Source organism: Ovis canadensis, chromosome 12 (genome assembly GCF_042477335.2).
Source record: "Ovis canadensis isolate MfBH-ARS-UI-01 breed Bighorn chromosome 12, ARS-UI_OviCan_v2, whole genome shotgun sequence".
NCBI classification, from domain to species: Eukaryota; Metazoa; Chordata; class Mammalia; order Artiodactyla; family Bovidae; genus Ovis; species Ovis canadensis.
In genome coordinates this window covers 23,141,212-23,158,011 of record NC_091256.1, presented here as the reverse complement: position 1 = coordinate 23,158,011, position 16,800 = coordinate 23,141,212, and the positions used below count along the sequence as shown (strand labels likewise).

Genomic DNA, 16,800 nt, shown 5'->3' with positions numbered 1-16,800 from the left:
CAAGAGAACATTATTTGTGCAAACTATTTCCCTACTTACTGAGAGTTCAGTTCTCAAAAATGCTAGGACATTGCTACACACCACCCACCTCCATTTAGACTAATAAACGTGCATAGATTCTCAGAAGATGAGAAGTGGTCAATTTTAAAAGTTTATTCAGCTTTAACCCAACATTTCCCAAACTTATGTGGTTCCAGAACCATTGCTGCAGCTGGTATCATAGTTCTAATAACACTTATTAACATCCCAAGGAATTACTGTTACAGAAACATGCTTTGCAAATTATTAGTATATTTTGATAGCAATAATAGAGGCCTTTAAAAATAAACTTTAAATCATTTTTCTCTAACATAACATGTCCACAATTATCTAGAGGAATGAGAGATTATTAAATAAATAAACATGAGCAATGCTGAAGATTTTAACTGAAAAGTAACTATGGACTGATCTACAAGAAACACGCAAATGAATGCCTTTATGTCATCCATCTCTGAACCTCATCATTTTTGTCTGGGCAACTTCCAGAGGCCAGCTTATTTTCCTAGTTCTCTTCCTAAATGCATCCCATTATCTTTCGAGCATCAAATGTAAGTAAATTTTAAAATATAAATGTGATTCCTTAAAATATTTTTTATCCTAATGACAGAAATAACATAGAAAGAATAATACTCAAGTCCCTTTTGTCAACTATATCTAATACTTTCAGAAGCTTGCTTCTCTAAGTAAAATTCATTTTATCTTTTCAGGGGTAAAATATAAACTGGACACTCTATAAATAAATCACACTGTATATACAAACTCTGTAAGAGCTTATATTGAACCAACCCCCTCTTCCCTAATTAGTGATTAGTCATCTGGTTTCAGGAGACCCCAGTTCAATTCCTGGGTTGGGAAGATCCCCTAGAGAAGGAATAGCTACCCAGTCCAGTATCCTTGGACTTCCCTTGTGTTTCAGCTGGTAAAGAATCTGCCTGTAATGTAGGAGAGTCTCCTGGGTTCAATCCCTGGGTTGGGAAGATCCCCTGGAGAAGCAGAAGGCTACTCATGCCAGTACTCTAGCCTGGAGAATTCCGTGGACTATATAGTCCACGGGGTCACAAAGAATCGGACACAACTGAGCGAGTTTCACTTTCATGGGGTTTTATTTTAATTCTTGATTTTTATTAAAGCTAGACTATGTCTCTCCAGAGACAATGCCAAAATTCAGATGATCATCATCTAAAAATTATATTATTGGCCTGGCTGAATATATTCTTATTTTTACCATGAGAAGTTTTTATCCTGATACTGTGCAATTATTTTGTATCAATGTATTTGCATATTATGTCATATTTTATGTTAATGATTTTTTCATTTACATTTTTTAAATTTTACTTTATTCAGAGTTGACTCATTGGAAAAGACTCTGATGCTGGGAAGGATTGGGGGCAGGAGGAGAAGGGAACGACCGAGGATGAGATGGCTGGATGGCATCACAGACTCGATGGACGTGAGTCTGAGTGAACTCCGGGAGATGGTGATGGACAGGGAGGCCTGGCGTGCTGCGATTCATGGGATCGCAAAGAGTCGGACACGACTGAGCGACTGAACTGAACTGAAGCAGTAGTATACAAAAAACTCAGTTTGACATATTACTTATTTGAATTAAATATTAAAATTCATGTGCTCCTTAAGATCATCTTGTATGTCACAAGTAGAATGTCTAGCACACACCTTGGAAAACACATGGAAATCTCTTGCCACGTAAATAAGGAATGAGATGTGAAGTAGGGAAAAGTTAGGGTAACTTCTCTTAACTCTCCTTCCTACCAGATATATGCATTGCACAAATAAACTAAAAAGTATTTCTATATACTGCTTTCTGAAAGAAAAAAAAAGTCTTTTAAAATATTGTGATCAAATGAATTTATAGTCAAGGACTATCCAAATCATGGAGGGGACTCATCTGTAGTCTGCATGATACAGTAAATCCACCAAATGAAACGTTTCATTGAAACATGCAGTCTTTACGAAAAAAGCAAGCATCCTCTAGATCCAAAGAGTGATTTACCATGTGGTGTGTGTGTGTGTGTGCGCCTCTGCAGGCCTCATTTTCTTTCTGTCTGTCTGATCAAGTGACCTAGTCTCATTTGGTTAGGTTTTAACCGCAAACATCACTGTATGCTCATTTTTTTCAAGATACACGTCACAACACACCAAGAAAGGGGGAACTTCCAGCGTCTGTGGCAACATCACTTGATAAACAGACTCGTCTGCACAGCGAGGGCCTGTGAGCCGTCACTATATAAAGCGGCAGAGACGCGGACTCACAGACATTTGCCTCTGGAGACGATGCGAGCAGCGGCCATCTCCACGCCAAGGTTAGACAAAATGCCAGGCATGCTCCTCTCTGCGAACCCAAAGGAACTGAAAGCAACTGATCACTCACTTCCAGATGACAAAACGCAGAAAAAGAGGCCCAAGACTTTGTAAGTTCCTTCACTTTATGAATGTGAACTTAGGTGATCTTTAACGGCAGAGCGATTGAAAATGAATGGAAGAAATTATGAGCCTTCAGTTTAGCTATATCAGAGCAAGGACCTCTGAATTTTAAGTATATTTGGTTGTATTTAAAAGTGAATCATGCTAGGGCATTAAATGAAGTGGGAATTCTTCCAGACTTTGGCTCATAAAAAGTGGCTCACTCTTTAATATAGCAATATGTTGTATCAGCTTTTTTTATTATGACCTGATTCCTTAGAGAACTTTACTTCATGTTCTTTTCTTTTTAATAAAAGGTATTGTACTGAAGAAACATGAATATTTACTTTTGTGTCTTTTGTAGTGGAATGGACGTGAAAGCATACCTGAGATCTATGATCCCACATCTGGAATCTGGAATGAAGCCTTCCAAGTCCAAAGACCTGTAAGTATACTAATACATGGACCTGTCACTATATAAGCAGCCTATGCATTAGCTCTATATTCTAACATGACAGTAATACTAATATAATGGACTTCGTTTCTTTTAAGGAACAAGCCTAATAAGATTAAGCTACATTAGTACCAATGTAAATTAAATACAAATGTGTGTGCATATGTTTGCTATTTATTATACTGTTTGAGTATATTTGGATATTTTTCACATTTTACTGGCAGATACTTTCATAATAATAGATAAGTTTTAATAAAATTTATTAGTTGTAGAGTCTTAGTTTGGGAAATTATCAAAATGCAGCAGCACTCTGACTTCATTTGGGCTTACACTAAAAAATACTAATGGATGTAAATATTGCCCCCTTGCAGACTCTCTGCTGATGAAGTGAAGCAGTGGTCTGAATCCCTGGAAAAACTTCTTGCCAACCAAAGTAAGTGCAGATTAACTGTTGGATGTCTCTGGCTTTGTCTCAGTGTGCAGACAAATTGAACAGACTCATTAAAGTACAGTGTTGTGGGTGGAGGGTGTGTGGAAAGCTGTCCTCTGGCAGTTGTGCAGCGCTGACAACTTCAGCATGTTATGCCTCCCTGTGGTGTCACGTCTCAGTACTCAGTGCTGCTGCCACCCTTTAGAAAAATTTGCCAAGGGAGCTAGTTACTTCCAGGGGTCATTATGGGAGCTAAACTGAAAATTAGGCTGGGTTTCTGGAGTTTAAAGTTTTAAAAAGTCAATTAAACATCTCAACCACTATTTTGAAAGCTTACCGAAAGGACATATTTTTGTACCATGGGATGTAAGGAGCAGGATTCACTCAGTCCGTTAATTATATTCTCCATTCACACATGCGTTAAATCACTCATTCAGCCCACTTTTATGTGCAGGCATTTTTAGAGCAACAAGGATTCACAAGCAGTGTCTTGCTGCCTTGAAGGTGGTTGAGACACATGGCATATGATTGCATTATATAAAACATGACGCCTTATAACATAGGTATGATAATAAAAGACTTTTTAAACTACAGAGTCTTGTGGGGAGTTTCTGATGAAGACGGTGAATGAAATCACCTTGCCTTAACCCTCATCATAGACACTGGGATCCTGTTGAAATGAGGACCTCAGTCAGGGACATAAACAGGCAGCTTGTCCCTATCCGGGGAGCTGATCCTCTTCTCCCAAACACCCTCACATGGGGATCAAGTAGTTCTATCTGGTTCATCTGCTTATTATCTGCCTTAGTTTACAATTCAGAAAAACAAACAATGCTATAGAAATGGCCCATTGAAAGGCCTCAGTAATATAATCAGTACAGCATACATATGTGACATGCAGGCCTCACATCTTCTGACTTATGTGAGTTGAATGGAGAAATTATATTTCCTAATGATTAGCAAGCAATCAATGCCTTTTGTCACTATTTTATTCCCTAAAATACTCTGCATACTGGCTGGGTTGGTAGCATAAGAGATTGTTTTTTAATCTGCAGAGCAGAATTTTAATTTGATTAGCAGATGAAAGTAAAGCACAGTCTTGTAGCCACCACTAAGCAGTTGTGTGACTCTGACAAGTGAATCTGACCGCAGATAAACTATAAATGAAGGGATCTCTAAGGCTTTCCCATCTCTTCAAACAGCTATTTCAGCAGGGGCCAACTCTCTCCTTTGTACACAGAGAATATGCTAGTATTTTTCTTGTAAAATTTCTCCAAGTTATTCATTTATTGGCTCAACTAATTTATCTCACCCCCTCACTCTGTCTTTTTAGCTGGTCAAGACGTCTTTGGAAATTTCCTGAAGTCTGAGTTCAGTGAGGAGAATATTGAGTTCTGGCTGGCTTGTGAAGACTATAAAAAAACAAAGTCTGATCTTTTGCATTGCAAAGCGGAGAAAATCTATAAGGCATTTGTGCAGTCAGATGCTGCCAAACAAGTGAGTATTTAGTTTACTACCATCAGGTTATATGTAAAGGAATTTAGATACAGGATAACATTCAACATAATTGCAAGATGAAATCCTCTCTGAGCATCATGATTTTCACTGCTATATATCTAAGTGTATTTCTGAAGTTCAGTGCAATGATAATCTAATTTTCTATATCTGTGAAAAGATTAAATAAAAGATTGGTTTTGTAAAACAAGCTAACCTGATAGGGTGGGGTAAGGAGTAAGGTGACACTTACCAGAACTGTGTATCAGGGGGCCCTGGATGAGCTGGCTCATCTTAGATTAGGAAAAGAAGGGATTAGTGCAATACATGGATTACAGCAGCAGAAGTATTTCCAGTTAGAAGTAAAGCCCACTTCCTGCTAAATATTCCTGGTTCAAGCATCCTCTGCTCCTGCAAATGTGCACATCACTCTTTTTGCTGCATGTGTCACCTTATATAAATATTTAAGAGAGACTGTAAGCTAACTTGGAACAAAGATATCTCTGCCTCTTTGTGATATTTCTTTTTAACTCCTCCACACCTAGCAAAAGGCATGTTTAGAACAGGCATTCAAGAGATATTTGAGCTGATTTAAATAACAGTTTAGAGCCACCATCCCCAGATAGTTTGAAAGCAACAGTAACATCATAAAATATGCAACAAATGGGAAGTGTATATGAACTAATGCAGATTTCTTTTTTAGATCAATATTGACTTCCGCACTCGAGAATCTACAGCCAAGAAGATTCAAGCACCAACACCCACATCTTTTGACGAAGCCCAAAAAATCATATATACTCTTATGGAAAAGGACTCGTATCCCAGATTCCTCAAATCAAATGTATACTTAAATCTTCTGAATGACCTTCAGGCTAATAGTCTAAAGTGACTGGCTCCTGGCTGGAGGGAATTAGTGATGGTATCAAGTATAGAAGGAAGGCAAGAGAGTGGCTCCCTGGGGGAACACTTTGGCCTTTTTGGACAACTCACAGGCCCAAGGGAAGAACCCATGACTCAGAACCCATGGAAGCTATCCAGGCTCAGGGCTGAAGACATGTGAGGTGAACATTTAGTGGTGGTAGAAGGAAGGAGACTCTGCGGTACTGTCATAAAATAAAGTGGACCTGCATATTAGAACAGCCCTCAGCACTGAGAAGGCCGGGGAACACTCGCCACACAGAAACTGTGAAAAAAGGATTTGAAACTGATTAAAACATGCTGTGAGCTTCAAGGTCAAGTGGTATTTATGCTGCATAGTGTTATATAGAGACTGGACTGAGCTGCTGAAATTTCTTTTACTTTGAAAAGTCTGTGTTTCAGAATCTCCATTGCTGTTATAGACAAAGTTTTTCAGTGTTGTTTGTTTGATTGTTTGGGGGGCTTGAAAGAGATGAAGAAGAGAACAATGTATTTAACTTAAGCTATTGCCTTAAAGTTGGAAAGTCAGAATATATTTGTAAATTAAATTATCACAGTGTCAATAATAAATGTGTTTTGTATTAAAATATAGAAACAATTTCTGTTTATGTTTCCTTGCCATCTTTAAAATCTGGCATTTATTTTTCAGATTTAACAAAAATTTAAGCAAGAGTCTTCTACTTTCTTTTACCTCTTCAACATCAAAAACTATCACCCAATTAATTTATATTATATGTATTATGTGCATGTATTGGACAGAATTCACTAGTCTTCTCTCTTCTATCACAATGTATAAAGATCAAACAAATATAATATGCTCTCATACAGTCAAGCTTCAAACTGATGAGAAATTGAAGTCTTTTAAAAAGGGATAGGAATTTTATTTCAAGTCATCTAATTAACAACTAGTAGTTTATTATGTTTTAAAGCTTATAAAAGTCAAATGTATTTTCTCATTTAATGTCTATATCAATCCTATGAAAGCAGTGACTAGTAAGATTAAATTGCTATTTCCCAAATTTAACTACTAAAATTACCTAGGATGTTAAAACACAAAACACTAATTTCAGGACCCTACTCCAGACTGACTGAATCAGAATCCCCAAGATAGAGAATCTATATTTTAAGAGGAAATTCCAGGTGATTCTGAAGATGCTCTGGTTATCCAGGGTCAGGAATCCTGGGGTTAAGAGAGAGTCCTAAAGCCAGGAATTATACATAAACCTGACCACACCATTTCTGCTCCTTGTACTCCACAACACTGCCCCCAACTGGCCAGAAGACATTCCCTAAATCCTCAAGTCTTCAGCAGTCCTAGGTGTTACCTAAATAGGAACACAAGACTGCTCTGTAGGAACACATCAACATGATGTATAGCCCAGCATATCCTGTAAAGTTGTATCTTCCCATGCACCCGTGTCCCACGTATAATTGAATCATCAGCCATCCACACATCACAATGTAATACTCTGATCATTCTCAGTACACACTAGGTTGTCATTAGGCACATAGCAATGGTGCAATATGTAGATGGGTTTTAATGGTACTGTTCCTGAATTTCCACGGGACAATCCAAATTGTCTTTCACTTAATTCCATGTTTTAGCAGCTAGAACTATTATAAAAGAGGCTTAGGAGGGAGGTCCAGTTTCATCACCACCATGAGGTATTTCTTTCCCTTACTCATTCTATCACCAGATTCCCTCAGTTATCCTTCTAAACTCTATGTGTGCAGTTGGCATGTCACTTGCTCTTTTTCTGTGCCCCCTGCGCTAACATGGGATCTCACTGCTTGCTCATTCATGCGATTTGTATCCTTTTTTTTCCAGACTATTCGTTTCAATCCATCCTCTGAATAGCCACAGACGTCCCTTTCTGAGACTCAGATCTGGCCATGTCATTTCCCATGACATACAATATAGAATATAAATTTCACTTTCTAGAATTAGATACACTCACAGTGAGATCTTCAAGGTATAATTTGCATGACTCCCCCTAGGTATGCTTCCTACTTGACATCACTCTGCATTAATTGTCTCTTTTGAAGAAGCCTTCATCTTCACTTTCTTTCGGTTAATCTATCTCTACAAATGCTTTTTCCTACCTCCTTCTAGTTTTCAAAATCCAATGAATTCTTCAAGGCACAGGTAGAATTACTCTGCCATAAAGGCTTTCTAACACCTTATATCACTATACAGTTATTTTCAACGTCTACTGGAGGTGAACCAAGTCCATATAAACACAAAACACTGCACCTACTTCTACCACTGCTGTCATGTTAAATAATAGCTCAGGCCCTTCAAACTGTGAGGAATTAGAAGTACCACTGTCTAATACGCACACTGGTCATAAATTCTATGGTTCTAGTCTTTGTCTTCACAAGGTATCATGTTAAACAGACATCCAATTGAAGGACAGATGATCAAAACAAACATGCAAGACATTTCTTCATTTTCAAAAGGACAAAAAGTGTCGCCATGGCTGCAGCGATTCAAGATGTTGCAAAAAAACTTGAAAAGATTTCTTTTCATTGGCATTGCTTATTATGGTGTGGATGTTTTACTAAATCATTTATAGAAATATGATTAGAGAAATCCAATCCGCTCACTCCATCTGAGATGTTCAGCTCATATGCTGTGTTCCACTGTGATAGTAAAGCAGTGTCAGTAAGCAATACGTTTGACTTGTATGTATGCAAATCACTTCATCTAAAAATTAAAAACAAATATACTTTTCTCAGACATATTTTACAAACAAACATAGGCTAGATTAGCTATATTATAGGAGTCTCTGATGATTTGTCATTAAAAATAAGAAATTCTGACATATGTGAAGGGAAAAATAGAGTAAAAGCTGATTTAAACTACCACAGATATAAATAAATGTTGTTAGTACACAGAATTAGAGAATTTCATGCAGTCTAACCTATAGAACATGAAATCCAATCTATAGAACAACAAGAACAATATATACTGCCCAACTGCGGAAATACCACTACCTGTCTTGTTAAGACCTGTATCCTAAAAGTGCTACTGAACCAAACTAGGATCCACTTGCCCAACACACATCAAAACTGATCTACAGATAGTAGGCTGTAATGAATCTGCTGACACCAGGCTGTGGTGGGTCTACGGACACCAGGCTGTGGTGGGTCTACGGCCAGCAGGATGTGATGAATCTACTGACACCAGGCTGCGGTGGATCTACTGACACCAGGCTGCGGTGGGTCTACGGACAGCACATTGAGGTTTATTGCCAGGCACCCAACATGGGACCAAGTAGGAGAATAGGCTGAAGAGACTCAAACTCCACAGTGGCTTTCAGGGAAGGGTTTTTGAAGTCAGTGTTAGGGTGAGGATTGCAGGGTGTCTGATTAGCTCATGGACATTCTTCTGATTGGCTGGTGGTGAGGTAACAGGTGGTATTTTGGGAGTCAACATCTCAATCTTCTGGTTCCAATCAGTCTGGGGTCTACCTGCTTGTGAGCAGCATGCAGTTAACTTCTTGCACCTGGTGGGGGTTTTAGTATCCGCAAAAAAACTTGAGGACATGGCGGCTCAGAATATTATCTACAGCCCCTAAGGATAAAAATAAAGGTTCATGACTCTGTTTTATGACTAAAATACCATTATTTTATCTTGCTTGACTGTTTTCCTTTCTGCATTTTCTCACTTCTCTGATTAAATGTGCTCTTTGGGACTCAGGGAAGACCTAGGAGGCTAAAGGTTTTCTACAAACAAGAGACTGGGGACATAAGGGAGAGGAGTCTACCTCAGGAAGGCCCTGCAAGGTCCTGCTCAGTTTAGAAAGCTAAAAATGTATCATCCCAATGGCAAAATTTTGCATCTTACTCAGTTCTTAATCTAAGTGAGACCTGTCTACAGATAAGTCAGTGGCAAAATATAGAACCTTCTATGCACATTTCTATATAGTCAGTATTACCTGGGTATGTACCTCTCAGTGGTTCACTTTACTTGAAATCTGAAAACAGGACAAAAGGGAAATGAAAGAGAGGGAGGGAAGGATAGATGGAGAGAGGAAATGAGTTGGCTGAGTGTCTTGAATGTTTATATTACCTTACATCGCATTTGAAAACCTGACTGCCCTGAAATGCCACACATATTTTATCTTCTCAAATTGAAGTTTAAGGCCAAAAGTGATTGTGCTATAGTTCAGAATTGTCTATATTATTTTAAAACTGCCATAGCTGATGAAAGATTAGGCTAAGGATTCTAATCCAATCCCCAAAGAACCACATTTATAAACCTATGTGGATCTTGCCTTCATCTGGAATGCTGCCATTTGGGGAAGATCTGTGGTAGGAGCATTGATGACTGGAAAAGAATCCAGGTTCCCAGGCTTAGGGAGGTGTTTGGATTTTATAAGAAGGAATGATGCACTGTAAGCACGTGTCTTAGGCATGGACCACTGTGTTGGCCGTGTCATTACACTTCAGAATTAAATGTCCTTATCATCCTTCCTCGCTCACCTATAGATCTCCAAGCAGAGTCCCTCCAGATCCATGTAGCTGAGCATGCACAATTTCTAAGAGTGTAGGGACCGTCCACACAGACACTCTGCATGTCACTCAGAGGAAAACCAGCCTCCTATTTCTCAAGCGAAAAACGTAAACCTTCTAAAAGTTCTTTAACTGCATGTTTTCTTGGCAAAAAATAGTTACTCAAATAGTAACGCTTTAAAATAGACATCAGATTGGTCCATCCAGGAAAAGATTTTGGCTTTGTTCTGTATTTAATATGCACTTTTGCTTGTTATGATACTAGCTGGCTCATTTCTCCATCTTTTTCAGAGGAAAGGGATAACTGGGTTGGAGCTTGAAGAATAAATAAACCCCATCCAGGGAAGAAAGAAGGTGAGGACATCTCAGGAAAAAGTCTGTGAAAAGGTCAGGAAATAAGAAAAAGTAATACTCTGTATGCAGCAATGGTGATTTATTCAGTGTGGCTGGAATATATGGGGGCAAGAGGATAAAAGGAAGAGCAGAGAAGGTAGTTTAGGGCATATTCTGAAAAGAAACATAGTTGTTCCAAAGAGTGTGAGTTTTATCCTTTATATGATAGGTCACTACTGAAGTTGGAAGAAATGAGCAAAAGACAGAACTATTTGTGTTGACTTACAAGTCGCTTGTTGAGTCCACATCAGAACTCTCTGGGATAACCACTCGTAACCTCATCTTATTGATCAACAAATGTAGAACCAAAAAGGTGAAGAAATTTATCTAAGGGCACAGAATCAGTGAGTAGAATCCAGGTGTGTGTGACGTAGGAACTACACAGCAACAAATGTGTGCTCCCAAAGGTTCTGCACTGTGTCACGCTCCCTCCTGCAAGTGACATGGTTACTTTGTGTTTTAAAAGCTAATTCCGGATTTGGTGTGGAAGACGATTACAAAGGAAGACATAACTCAGGAAGAAAAGCCAGTTTTATAGCCCAGCAAGAGAGAATCAGGGCAGAAATCAAGGCAATGGGAAGAAGAGGGAGAAAGGACAAGATTCGGGGAGTGATTTGCTGTGAGAATAATAAGAGAGAAGAACACACGTGATTACCTCTGTGGTGTCTAGCCTGGGCCCTTAAAATCACAGCAAAGCCCTTTCCAGCTCAGTTTTAAATAGATCACCTTTGAGGTCTTTTCAGCTGCAAATGTGCATCAAACAACTCAGATGAAGGGAGCCCTGGAGGAAGATTAAGGCATCTGTTTGTAAGAGGCTCCACATGCAAAATAAATTATGTAGAGCTTTCAACAGATTAACAACTTATTCACAAAGAATCTACATACGAAGCATTTCACATTTTTTCCCTCAAAGATCTCTAGGACAAAAGCAGAGTCTTGAAAGCCCTCATCCAGACTGAAAATAAAAACCAAGGATGAAGAAACTCAATAGATTTGCAGCAAGCAATTGCTCTGAGACTGAAAGCACCTTTTAAAGACAGAAAACAAAACTGGAGTGTAGGATCCAGACGAGAGAGCAGGGCTCTCAGACAGAAACAGAAACTGCCCCAGTGATGAGCAGCAGCAGACAGCATGAAGGCGTGTGATGACCGTGACTCTGCGGCAGGAATTCTGTCTCCTCAGACGGCAGGCTTGGCCCCTCCATGTGACCAGTGGAATGTTCTGGTGCTCACTTCTTGTCCACAGAGGCAAGAAAGAAGACAAGAAACCTGAAGGTAGCCAGTCATTCCCCTGGCAAACTTTTTCCTTCACAGTCATTCTTACCTAACTCCTCAAATAGGTGAGGAGTTTGCCCTTCATTTCTGGAGAGAGATGGAAAAAGGGCAGAATGTAGCGGATTTCAGATATTATCCTATCCTCTCCCCAAACTACCTGTTGCTATTTTAGTCAAACCCAGAAGGTAAAAATTCAGTTGTTGTTGTTTTTTTTTCAAATTCAGGTTAGGTTTAAATCAGTAAAATTGGCGTTCTTTCCACTGGTCTTAACTTTCATACTCTGCCTTGAAACCCTCAGCTTGAATTATCCATAGAAACAGATTGTGCCCTATTCTATTGATTTACCTTAAATCTGTCAGTTAATTCAGTGCTTACAATTGACCCACTGCAAACAAGTCATGGGTAGAACACGTTCCCACATTAAGAACCGAATAAGATACTTCCTAGGACGTTTATTTGGCTTGGTTTTGACTAGAATGACCATAATTCATACTATCTAAGGAGGTGATTAGAAGTCTCAAAGTTGAGGGGGAAAATAAGCACGAAATACTCCTTGCTCAGGGGATTCTTAATTCATATTCAGAATTCTAGGCTCTGCTGTGTGCCTTTAGAACTGAACTAGATGATAGCTTCCTTGATAGACTCACCAATCAGTGATACCTGCTTTGTGCCAAAAGCTTTGCAGGGCTCCAGGGAAACGGAGATGACTAAGATACAGCTCCAGCCAGTGAGAGGTTCTCGGTGCTCTTGGAAAGAAAGCAGCAGAAAGAGTGGCAGGCAGGTACACTAAGCATTTTGAGAGGAATGAGGAAGAGGGGCAAGCAAGACTGTCTAAGAGACACCCTCCCCTGAGCTTTCTCTGGGCCCCTGATGAAAATCCACACAGGACTGGCACCCCCGCTTCCCCCTGATGGGAGAGACGGTGTAGTCCCAACCTGCCAAAAGGCCTCCGGGAGCCGCTAGCTCCGTATGCAACGCCCATCGGCATCCGGTCACATCAAGCATGCCTCCTCCAGCAAGTCCTCTCCCTCCACGGTCACAAGACTGGCTGGATGGTGCTTGCCCCTTTCCAGAGTGCCTGTTCAAGAGTGGGAGCAGCCCAGACCTCCTCTCCCCAGATTCTGGGAGGCTACGAAACCACATATGTCCTGCCCTTCTGCTCCTGTGGACTTCCTGGGGTCTGTCCCAGTCTCCTCTTCGCAGACAGGAACAATGGGCCATGTGAGCTCAGAGGAGGGACTGGAGATTTTGTCCTGCAGGAAGGATGTGGCTTCAGAGAATTGGCAGGTACACAGAAAAGCGGGGGTTAAACTCAGAATAACCCAGGTGACTTTTTGAACTACTACTGGATTAACTGCAACCTCTGAAACTCAAATAAATGCAAATTCTGGCATTACTGAGCTATACCATTAAAAGGGCTAGAACAAGTCTGTCCTACTACTTACTAACATTACTTGGGTCACATCAATATGTTTTTGCTTTCACCATTATTATTGTCCTCAAATAATGATTTCTTTTCCTCTTTCCTTGTATGAGGGTATGGTAGAGACTGCTTAGATGCTCATCAGTTTTAGGCTTTCTCCATGGATGCCAGGAAAACAACATTTCCCAGCCCCCTTAAAGCGAAAGGCAAATACAGAACCTTCTGCGCAAACTCCCCAGGTGGTGCAGTGGTGAAGAATCGGCCTGCAATGCAGGAGACGCAGGAGACGTGGGATGTCAGTCCCTGGGTCGGGAAGATCCCCTGGAGAAGGAGATGACAATCCACTCCAGTATTCTTGCCTGGAAAATCCCATGGACAGAGGAGCCTGACGGGCTAAAATCCATGGGGGTCACAAAGAGTTGGACACGACTTAGCAACTAAACCATGACCACCATGAATATTTCTATACAGTCAGTATTTGGATATATACTTCTTAGTAGCTCTTTTACTTGAATTCAGCATTTTTTTCCCTTCAACTGCAATTTGATATTTTACCATGAATTATTAGGGCCACAAAACTGAGTTCTGTGGGGTGAACAGAAGGGACAGACGCCATTTCCAGAGCTGTCAAGAAGACACGCAGGTTGCCTCTTTCTTCCCCACATGCACTGCCAGAAGCAAAGGACACTGATATTGCAAAGTCACATGGAGGAATTGTCACACTTGAAACAGTGAAGCAAACTGCTTTGGCATTTGTGTGAGTGAAAACTAAAAGCCTCTTAGGACCTGGCAGTGATTTGTTAGAGTAACTAGAGAGTTTTATCCTAATATAAAGACACTGATACATGTTTAAGTTTAAGCAATTTCTTTTTCATTTAGAAAGCTATACGGAGCCATCGTGGAAAAAACCATGGCAACGTCTCCACCACAGTGCAGTGTTACTCAGTTCCCACACGAGGCAAAGATTATCTCTCTGACCCTGTGATGTTCTTCAAGATAGAGCTGCCTGGAAGAGAGGATGTAAGCCGTGGATGAGAACAATATGTGAAAAGCTTGTTTCGGACGCAACTGAGAACAGAAAATGCCAAAAACAACACAAAAAATGGGAGGTGACGACTAAGAAGCAGGAAGAGTATTAGTGATGGAAATTTCTGCAACTGATAAAAACATGAAGTGGAAACAAGTTGGCCAGGCCGTGTGTACTTTCAGCTCACTCACTCTGACTCCATTTAAGGCTACGTGTGATAGATACGGGGAAGGAAATGGCAACCCACTCCAGTGTTCTTGCCTGGAGAATCCCAGGGACGGGGGAGCCTGGTGGGCTGCCATCAATGGGGTCGCACAGAGTCGGACACGACTGAAGCGACTTAGCAGCAGCAACTCCCATCATAGATATAGATACAAGTCCTCTGAGGTGTATAATCAGAGCCAATCACCAAGTAAAAGTCAGGATTCCAAGCAAATGGAGTGTGAGACTCTGGAAAGCAGAGCTGTAGTTAAGCTGGGCATCAGGCAGGAAGTGTGAATTCAGTGCAAACCAGGAAGACTAGGGTGGTGAACACACCAGGGCCAGTTTCCCTGAGAGACCAAAGAACCACCTATGAAACAACTCATCCTAAAAGGAGAGAGTTTCACAATGCACAAACCTCGCTTAAAAACAGTGGGGACAGAACCAGATAGAAAGCCCAGAAATAAATCATGCACCCATGGGTACCTTATTTTTGACAAAGGAGGCAAGAATATACAATGGGGGAAAGACAGCCTCTTTGATAAATGGTGCTGGGAAAACTGGACAGCTACATGTAAAAGAATGAAGTTAGAACACTTCCTAATACCATACACAAAGATAAACTCAAAATGGATTAAAGACCTAAATGTAAGACCAGAAACTATAAAACTCTTAGAGGAAAACATAGGCAGAACACTCGATGAAATAAATCAGAGTAAGATCTTCTATGACCCACCTCCTAGAGCAATGGAAATTAAAACAAAAGTAAACAAGTGGGACCTGATTAAACTTAAGAGCTTGTGCACAGCAAAGGAAACTGTAAGCAAGGTGAAAAGACAACCCTCGGAATGGGAGAAAATAATAGCAAATGAAACAACTGACAAAGGATTAATTTCCAAAATATACAAGCAGCTCATACAACTCAATGCCAGAAAAACAATTATCCAATCAAAAAGTGGGGAAAAGACCTAAACAGACATTTCTCCAAAGAAGACATACAGATGGCTAACAAACACATGAACAGATGTTCGACATCACTCATTATTAGGGAAAATGCAAATCAAAACCACCATGAGCTATCACCTCACACCAGTCAGAATGGCCATCATCAAAACGTCTACAGACAATAAATGCTGGAGAGGGTGTGGAGAAAATGGAATGTTCTTGCACTGTTGGTGGGAATGGAAATTGACACCGCCACTGCAGAAGATGGTATGGAGATTCCTTAAAAAACTAGGGATAAAACCGCCATATGACCTAGCAATCCCACTCCTAGGCATAAACCCTCAGGAAACCAGGGTTGAAAAAGACACATATATCCCATAGTTCACTGCAGCACTATTTACAATAGCTAGAACATGGAAGCAACCTAGATGCCCACTGACGGATGAATGGATAAAGAAGTAGTGCTACATATACACAATGGAATTTACTCAGCCATAAAAAGGAATGCATTTGAGTCAGTGCTGATGAGGTGGATGAACCTAGAACCTATTTTACAGAGTGAAATGAGACAGGAAGAGAAAGATAAACAGTGTATTCTAATACACATATACAGAATCTAGAAAAATGGTGCTGAAGAATTTCTTTACAGGGCAGCAATGGAGAAACAGACATAGAGAATAGACTTATGGACATGGGGAGGCGGGGGAGAGGATGAGATGTATGGAAACAGTAACATAGAAACTTACATTGCCATATGAAAAATAGATAGCCAATGGGAATTTGCTGTATGGCTCAGGAAACTCAGACAGGGGCTCTGTATCAACCTAGAGGGGTGGGATGGGAGAGCGATGAGAGGGAGGTTCAAAAGGGAGGGGATATATGTAAACCTATGGCTGATTCCAGATAATCACGATGGTGTGATCACTCATCTAGAGCCAGACATCCTGGAATGTGAAGACAAGTGGGCCTTAGAAAGCATCACTACGAACAAAGCTAGTGGAGGTGATGGAATTCCAGTTGAGCTATTTCAAATCCTGAAAGACGATGCTGTGAAAGTGCTACACTCAATATGCCAGCAAATTTGGAAAACTCAGCAGTGGCCACAGGACTGGAAAAGGTCAGTTTTCATTCCAATCCCAAAGAAAGGCAATGCCAAAGAATGCTCAAACTACTGCACAATTGCACTCATCTCACATGCTAGTAAAGTAATGCTCAAAATTCTCCAAGCCAGGCTTCAGCAATACGTGAACTGCAAACTTCCTG

The 16,800-nt window shown here is 40.3% G+C and overlaps 1 protein-coding gene across 1 annotated transcript; it reads left to right on the top strand.

The window, feature by feature from the left end:
- Positions 1 to 251: 251 nt before the first annotated feature.
- Positions 252 to 6,588, top strand: RGS1 (regulator of G protein signaling 1). Its single transcript, XM_069544551.1, has 6 exons — positions 252 to 587; positions 1,384 to 2,468; positions 2,825 to 2,905; positions 3,286 to 3,347; positions 4,678 to 4,841; positions 5,542 to 6,588. The coding sequence occupies exons 2-6, from the start codon at positions 2,161 to 2,163 to the stop codon at positions 5,725 to 5,727; spliced, it is 801 nt and encodes a 266-aa protein (XP_069400652.1). The 5' UTR covers positions 252 to 587; positions 1,384 to 2,160; the 3' UTR covers positions 5,728 to 6,588.
- The last annotated feature ends 10,212 nt before the right edge of the window (positions 6,589 to 16,800 follow it).

What these genes read in the sequence shown, in the direction of transcription:
- RGS1 (XM_069544551.1), top strand. Translation starts at nt 2,161, where the DNA reads ATGCTCATTTTTTTCAAGATACACGTCACAACACACCAAGAAAGGGGG. An exon ending in CCTTCCAAGTCCAAAGACCT is followed by an intron (nt 2,906 to 3,285) that starts GTAAGTATACTA and finishes GCCCCCTTGCAG; the next exon opens with ACTCTCTGCTGATGAAGTGA. An exon ending in AAAACTTCTTGCCAACCAAA is followed by an intron (nt 3,348 to 4,677) that starts GTAAGTGCAGAT and finishes CTGTCTTTTTAG; the next exon opens with CTGGTCAAGACGTCTTTGGA.